General features: G+C 33.1%; 2 protein-coding genes across 2 annotated transcripts; one reads left to right on the top strand and one right to left on the bottom strand.

The window, feature by feature from the left end:
- Positions 1 to 892: 892 nt before the first annotated feature.
- On the bottom strand, positions 893 to 3,075 carry LOC133822382 (chlorophyll a-b binding protein 7, chloroplastic). The gene is made up of 5 exons (XM_062254692.1): positions 2,888 to 3,075; positions 2,571 to 2,759; positions 1,950 to 1,987; positions 1,305 to 1,819; positions 893 to 1,200 (listed from the first exon to the last, which is right to left on the bottom strand). The coding sequence occupies exons 1-5, from the start codon at positions 2,941 to 2,943 to the stop codon at positions 1,183 to 1,185; spliced, it is 816 nt and encodes a 271-aa protein (XP_062110676.1). The 5' UTR covers positions 2,944 to 3,075; the 3' UTR covers positions 893 to 1,182.
- Positions 3,076 to 4,045: 970 nt separating this feature from the next.
- Positions 4,046 to 5,621, top strand: LOC133823822 (uncharacterized). The gene is made up of 2 exons (XM_062256670.1): positions 4,046 to 4,055; positions 5,284 to 5,621. Exons 1-2 carry the CDS (start codon positions 4,046 to 4,048, stop codon positions 5,619 to 5,621), a joined length of 348 nt encoding a protein of 115 aa, XP_062112654.1.
- The last annotated feature ends 3,058 nt before the right edge of the window (positions 5,622 to 8,679 follow it).

Below are 8,679 nucleotides of genomic sequence, written 5' to 3'. Positions count from 1 at the left end.
ATATGTTATAGTTAAGAAATCATAACCAAAATATACATAAAAATATTATATTTTTCCATATTGTTACAATATTGTACCAAAAAATTACAGGATCCTTCATATTTATGCTATACAACTTAAAAATATAAATTTAAGATGTTCATTATTTATAAAATACTTTATTAAATATATATATAGTGATGAAATACAATATATTTTTTAAAACAAGTTTTACATTTTTGTAACAAGAGTCTACAAAACTAATTTCACATCCAAAAAGTTTAGTTTTGTCACTAACATTTACATAAATATTTATAAATTTATTTAACATAATTGTTACAAAAATTTATAAAATTAAATTGTGAATTTAGTACATGTTTGTAACAAAATTTATAAAAATAAGTTTCTTACTAAAAGACACTATTTTATTTTGTAACTAATATATACAAAAATGTTAGATGGCATAAAACAAGTAACAAATATTAGAAAAAATATATAACTACTAGTATAGAAATAGATTATATTTATTAAAAATATTATAATTTATGCAAGCATAAAAATTTATTTAATATTAATAATACATTCATTTTAAATATATAAAAATAAAAAAATTGAAAAGAAACTGATTGAATATTATTATATCACATCAATATAATTATATTACATCAATTAATGATGTATCTTTTATTACAAGTACAAAAAATAAAATTCTTCATTACTTATTAGACCAAACTTATACATTAGTGAGTTATATTCTTGTTTTATTTCTTTTTACTATTAATATACAGTGTTTTATATGTATTTAATCCTTTTTAATATTATATAAGATCCACTATATATTTATGGGCTTTAACGAATATGGTAGCAACAAAAGTCTTTAATCGCATAAAAGGGTATCGCAAAGCAACGATCATATTCGACGAATTTGAATACTAGCTGACTTTATGTTCATGAAATCTTAATCAAAAAGTTTCAAAGGAACATTTTGTACATTGCTAGATCATTAATTCTATAGAACAAAATATACGTACGGAGGAAAATTCAAGTTCCATCGAGGCAATTAAATATTCCCTTAGAACAAGTGAAACAACACTACACATCATGACATGATCATCTTCATCTCAACCGCACCTAATTTCCTCATTATCATTTGATCCAAACCCACCACCATTGTTAGCATACCATCCCTCCCTAGCTTCACCCTCACTTGGGTGTAAAGGCCTGTGAAAAAAGGAAGAAAAAAAGTTTATAAAAATACCACTTTTATATAGAATTATCACAAAAATATCATATTTTGACGTGAATTGCATTAGAAATGATCTTACAGCAAAAACGGTGGCGTGACCAGGATCAGCAAGGTGAGCAAAGAGGTTATCAATTGGGCCAGTGCCAGTGTAGATGTGTTGGAACCAAGCACCCATAACAGCCAACATAGCCAATCTTCCATTCTTGATCTCCTTGGTCCTCAACTCCTTGAGCTTCTCAGGGGAACCACTGCCCCATCCCAGTGGGTCGAACCAGAGCCCACCAGGGTAGCCCACATCGGTGCCAGTGAGCTTGTTGTTAGGGAAGATTGGGTCAGTGTTGACACAACCGGGCTTGAGGATATCGGCCCAACGCCTTCCCTCGGCCCAACCAATAAAGATGAGCTCAACAATGAAAAGGGTAGTTGTGTCAGTGAAGTACTCTTGTTCTCCTGCTGTGTACCACGATGGAGTGTTGAGAATGCCAATCTTTGTTAAGAATTCTGGAATGAAAATACCAGCAGCTCCCAACATTGCCCATCGGCAGTGTACCAGCTCGGCTTGCACGTTCCACCTCAGACTATCAGGGTCCGATGCTATACATTAAAATTAACCGTAAATATAAGTATTTGTGTACATATACATAAACATACCATCAAATAGTAAAAATGATTATAGTTTAAAGTTTAAACATAAGATAGTCTTAATTGGTTTATGACTACTTACAAAGACCAAGAGGGTCAAAGCCAAAGTCTCCTGGAAGGCTGCAACATTATATCACAATAGTTAACAACATAATATATAAAAGAGTTAAAACTAATAGCACATATGATACCCTTACACTACAACTAAAAATCAATTAGATGGACTAACTTATATTCTTATAATAATCTATGTAAAAACTTCATATGCATGCTTGATTAATATCATATTAAGAGTTCTAAGTTCTAATTCAAAACTAATTAACAAGTAAAAAATAACCATCTTATATTTCCCACTTCAAGTCGATTCAAAACTCTTCTAAGAAAATATTATAAAAAAACGTTAACACACATGATATCATATCACTATATATTAGATTACAACTCAATTTTAATTTGCTTGGACTAACTTACAACAATATATCTATTAATATTGAATTATTTGAGAACAGATGTTTATTAAACTAATAAATTATTGGACTATAATATCATACTAAAAGTTCTAATATAAAACTAATTAGCAAATGAGTGAATAACCATTTCATAATTTTCAACTTCAATATTCGATGTAGGAATCTTATGAGAAATATTATAACCAAAAAGAGTTAACACACACAAATCCATGTAGTATAATGTGTATATATACCTGCCATCGAGCCATGGAGGGGGGACGCTGCCGGGGAACCACAAGGGTCTGTCGGGGTCAGCTGCGGCGCACACAGTAGCTGACGATGATCTAGACCTGATTGGGGCGGTCAAGCTTTTCACTCTTAGTTTCCTTCCGCCAAGAAAACTACCTTTGGTGACCCCCAAACTTGTCACGCTCTTCTGGGAGCTGCATGCATATATGCACTCCATATGTTATAATAATAATTTAACTCATTTTCCATCTAAACTAATATTGGTAAAAAAATAAATAGAGTAATAATAATGTGTTAAAAAAAAAGTACTAAATAAACTTGCCTGGGGGAAGAAATGGCAACGGCGGCAATGGCAGAAGACGCACAAGCGGAGGCCATACTTGTGCCCACAGAACTGGTTACGATGTGTTTGTGTGAGAGTGAGTCTGATTTGGTGTGATCAGTCTAAGAGGGCAATGGCTAAAGACATGTAAATGAGCTTAGCTCGATCATGTAATGTAAGACATAGGAGGCAAAGGCTTATCTTCAAGGATAGGAGTGTGGATGTCCTATTGGCTTCGTGCTCGCCACGTGGCATCAAGAATCTGAGATGGAGACCACATCACCACCTATTCTTCTCCTGCTTACCTGGAATAATCTCGATCTGGTGGTTCTCATTCCACCTGCGTGTGTGATGAGGAGGATTTTTTAGGCTTCTTATTGGGGGGCCATATATATCATTATGGGACTAATGGATTATCTCGAAATCTTCTCTAAGTGGTCCACCTCTATAAAATGATGATGATGATAAAACTATTATTCTTTGTTTTGGGCTTGTAGTAATGCTCCTATAATCGTTTATCTTGGTGAAACTAATGTTAAGTTTAGCCCAACAAAGTCATCAATCTTAAATGTCAATGCTATTAATTATTAAAGCACCGCTGCTTTTCTGTAATAATTTAAGGGGCAAAATTATAGGGATTATTATTTTCTTAATTTGTTTGAAAAAAATTATTAAAGAAAAAAATAAATTACGAGAAATATAATTACTAGCGAATTAAATATGATAACTAAATTTAAAATAAAAATACATCAGTTAAATATGGGTACTATTGTTTGTTGGATTAAAAATCCTATTATGGGCACATATGTATTAATGTATGATGCTATTATAATGTTTGATACAAATTATAATGTTTGATACAAAAATAAAGTGACCAATTATGTTATAAGTATCATAGGTATTAAAATGTCATGGAAATAATGTGTAGATACCATAAGTTGTATTTATAATTTGATGAGGGGTCAAATTATAAATATCCAAAACTGATTTAATAATCAGTTTATTATTTAAATAGAAAGTGGTCCCCAAGAAACGCATTCTTTCATTTTTTTTCTCTTCTTCCCCATCACAAAGAAATACACAGAAAAAGAAAGTGATTTTCTTGGAAGATCAATTGCCTTGATTCAATCTCCATCACTCTTCTTGCAATCTCCATCAATGGCTTCAGGTTAGTACTTCTGCTATTATGTTCATCTTTTTTCTTTAATTTAGCAAAGGTTTTATAGAAATATGTTTTAGGATTTATCATTTATTCACTTTTAGTAACACGATTAAGTTCTGGGAAATTGGGTTAAATACTACTGTTGAATACTGTGTTACTATAAGTGTAATTTTGTAATCCTAACAAGTGGTATCAGAGCCAGGTTTGCTAGATTATTGAAGATTTGATGTTTTTGTTCAAAGAAATTTGGAAATTTTCTGAAGAAAATTATTAAAGATTTGATTTTGTCGATCAAAATTTTGTTTACGTTTTTTGTTTACGATTAAGTTTAAGTTTTTTTTTATTTTATATATATAATTATATATTTATATATATATATATAAAGATCGTATAAACAGAAACTGATTTCTGTTTAACTGTTTTGTTTTGTTTTGTTTTTTTTTAATTTCGTATATGCTTTTATATATATATATATATATATATTCATGGAGGCTATATGGAGGATATGGAGGCTTCGGTGCATATATGGATACAGTGCATATTTATAGATTTATATATATATATATATGGCTTCAATGCATATTTGTATAGATTGGCTTCTGCATATATATTATATAATTGTTATTGTTATTGTTATTGTTTTACGCATTGGCTTCTGTATTATATATATATAAAATGACTGGTTTCGGTGATAATGGTTGGCTTCTATATTATATATATATATATATAATAAAATGGTGATACAGTAACAATTAAATTTATATTTGGTTTTGGTTTTGGATTTTATCAAAAATATCTATATTTTAAATTAATTAATTTAAACAAAATATCACCAAAGTGATCTCTTTTGTGTAGATTAATTTAATTAAAATATCTAGATAGTTATGTGTATGTAATTCATGCATTTATTAGTTGACCCAAAGGTAAATTAATATTTGGCAGAGTTTCATGCATATTTGTAGTGATAAATATGTAACAATTATAAAGTTTATTTTTTTTATGTAAGTATTATGTTTATCCAAAGATTGACATATTGTTTAACATGATTTATTGTTAATATTTGATTGCTACAACAAGAGTACCGCTTACAATTAATATTACTGTCTAAAGACTTGATATTAATGTTGTGTTTGGTATCTTGAGATGGGATTAACCATTAACCATTATTTGAATTTGTTTGTTTTATATGGATTCTTATGTGGGCTTGTTTTGTTATTTTGTATATTATGTTCAGCTAGTTTATCTAACCCTGCCACAATAACTGCCAACATTAACTCTATTCTCATGCTTAATGGGACAAATTTCAAGGATTGGAAAGGGAAATTACTTGTAAATCTTGGTTGCATGGAATTAGATTATGCATTAAGGCAAGAACAACCTTCACCTCTCACTGCAGAAAGCACTCCTGACGAAAAATTGGATTTTGAGAGGTGGGACCGTTCTAATCGCATGAGTCTAATGATCATGCAACAATGTATTCCAGAAGCCTTTAGGGGCACTGAATCTGAAGAGATCACTAAGGCCAAGGATTTCCTCGATGCAATTGAAAAACGTTTCGCTAGAAATGATTAGGCTGAAATGACTTCACTTCTGGCTTCCTTGATGTCCATGAAGTATAAGGGTCGAGGAAATGTTAGGGAGTACATTATGGAAATGTACCAAATTGCTTCAAAACTTAAGGCACTTAAGATCGAGCTTTCTGAGGATTTTCTTGTTCTTATGGTTTTGGTATCTCTTCCTGCACATTTTAATCAGTTCAAAGTCAGTTATAACTGTCAAAGGGAGAAATGGACTCTAAACGAGCTCATTTCTCATTGTGTGCAAGAGGAAGAAAGGTTGAAGCAAGATAAAATTGAAAGTGCTCACTTGGCCAGTGCCTCTAAAGATAAGGGCAAGAAAAGGAAATCTGAGAATGAAGCTGCTAAGGGTCCAACCCAAAAGAAACAACAGAAGGATTCAGATGGTTGTTTCTTTTGTAACAAGCCTGGACATGTGAAGAAAAATTGTACCAAGTATCATGCATGGCGTGTAAAGAAAGGTATGATTCTTACGTTGGTTTGTTCTGAGGTTAATTTAGTTTCTGTACCTAGAAACACTTGGTGGATAGATTCTGGTGCCACTACTCACATAAGTGTTTCTATGCAGGGTTGCCTGAGCTACCGAAAGCCAAGTGATGGTGAAAGACACATCTTCGTAGGCGATGGAAAATCGGTAGAAGTTGAAGCTATTGGGCATTTTAGGTTGTTATTAGGAACTGGTTTTTATTTGGATTTAAAAGACACTTTTGTTGTACCGTCTTTTAGACGGAATTTAGTTTCTGTTTCATTATTGGACAAATTTGGATATTGTTGTTCTTTTGGAAACAATCAATTTAGTTTGTCTTTAAATTCAAATGTTGTTGGAACTGGTTACTTGAATACTTATGACAACCTTTATTTGCTAGAAACAATTGCATCCTATAATGAAACCTTGCATGTGGAATCATGTGGTACTAAACGCAAATTAAATAAGGAAAATTCAGCGTCATTATGGCATAAGCGCTTAGGTCATATCTCAAAAGGTAGAGTTGAGCGTCTTGTGGCGGATGGCATTTTAGAGTCTCTTGACTTTACAAACTTTGATGTTTGTGTCAATTGTATCAAGGGAAAACAGACCAAAACTAAGAGATTAGCTGCCAACAGATCTACAGATGTCTTAGAATTGATTCATACAGATATTTGTGGGCCATTCCCTACAACATCATGGAATGGTCAACAATATTTCATATCATTCATAGACGATTACTCACGTTATGGGTACCTATATCTCATTCATGAAAAGTCACAGTCTCTGGATGTGTTTAAAGCTTATAAAGCTGAAGTTGAGAATCAACTCAACAAAAGGATTAAAAACGTCAGATCCGATCGTGGTGGTGAGTACTACGGTAGATATGATGGCTCAGGCGAACAACGTCCAGGACCGTTTGCTAAATTCCTAGAGGAATGCGGTATTGTCCCACAGTACACCATGCCAGGATCACCTAGCATGAATGGTGTAGCTGAAAGACGCAATAGGACTCTTAAGGATATGGTAAGGAGCATGATTGTTCATTCTACCTTACCTGAGTCTCTCTGGGGAGAAGCATTAAAGACAGCAGCTTACATTCTAAACAGAGTACCAACTAAAGCAGTTGCAAAAACACCTTATGAGCTTTGGACAGGCCGAAAGCCTAGTTTAAAGCACTTTCACATTTGGGGATGTCCAGCTGAGGCAAGGCCTTATAGGCCACATGAAAAGAAATTGGACTCCAAAACAGTGAGTAGCTACTTTATTGGTTATTCTGAGCGATCTAGGGGCTATAAGTTTTATGATCCCACACTTAAAAATATTTTTGAGACGGGTACTGCAACATTTTTCGAGGATGTTGAGTTTGGGGGGAGAAATAAGGTTAGAGATATTTCTTTTGAAGAGGAATTGGATTCAAACCCAATTTCTGCTATCACTTTTGACAATATTCAGGTTCCTACACCTATCATTGATCAGAAAGTGAATATGGAACCTCAACAAACCCCAAATGAAAATGAGGTAATTGCTCCAGAAGAACAAACTCAACAACCTCAAGAACTGGTGCCATTAAGGAGTTCCGTGAGAGAAAGGAGAAATGCTATTTCAGATGATTACATTGTATTTCTCCAAGAACATGAGGATGACAATGGATTGGTGAAAGACGACCCAATCAACTTTCATCAGGCCATAAAAAGTTCTAACTCTCAAAAGTGGATGGATGCCATGAATGAGGAGTACAAGTCCATGCAAGACAATAAAGTTTGGGAACTTGTCCCATTACCAGAAGGTGCAAAACCAATTAGTTCTAAATGGATATTTAAAACCAAGAGGGATGCAAATGGTAATGTAAAGAGGTATAAAGCACGTCTTGTAGCAAAAGGCTATACTAAAAAAGAAGGCATCGATTTTACAGAGACTTTCTCTCCAGTTTCATCGAAAGACTCTTTTAGGACAATTATGGCACTTGTTGCTCATCTCGATCTTGAGTTACATCAGATGGATGTTAAGACAGCATTTCTCAATGGCGACATTGATGAGACAATTTATATGGTGCAACCAGAAAACTTTGTGTCAGGAGACCCAAAGAACATGGTTTGCAAATTGACAAAATCTATCTATGGACTCAAGCAAGCTTCTCGCCAATGGTATCACAAGTTTCATCAAGTAATTATCTCATTCAGTTTTGAGATGAATGTTGTTGATGATTGTGTATATCATAAGTTCAGTGGGAGTAAATATATATTCTTGATTCTATATGTCGATGACATATTGCTTGCCACTAATGATATAGGCTTATTGCATGAAACCAAGAGATTTCTATCTAAGCATTTTGAGATGAAAGATCTTGGGGATGCTTCTTTTGTATTAGGAATTCAGATACATCGAGACCGTTCTCGGGGTATTCTTGGATTATCACAAAAAAGCTATATCGATAAAGTGCTTAAAAGATTTGGCATGCAAGATTGTAGACCAGGTGATACCCCTGTTGCTAAAGGAGACAAATTCAGTCTTAGTCAATGCCCTAAAAGTAACCTTGAAATTCAAGAAATGCAAAAGATTCCGTATGCATCAGCTGTTGGGAGTC

Source organism: Humulus lupulus, chromosome 3 (assembly GCF_963169125.1).
Source record: "Humulus lupulus chromosome 3, drHumLupu1.1, whole genome shotgun sequence".
NCBI classification, from domain to species: Eukaryota; Viridiplantae; Streptophyta; class Magnoliopsida; order Rosales; family Cannabaceae; genus Humulus; species Humulus lupulus.
Note: the sequence above shows the minus strand (reverse complement) of the source record. Positions and strands in the feature narration are given on the sequence as shown.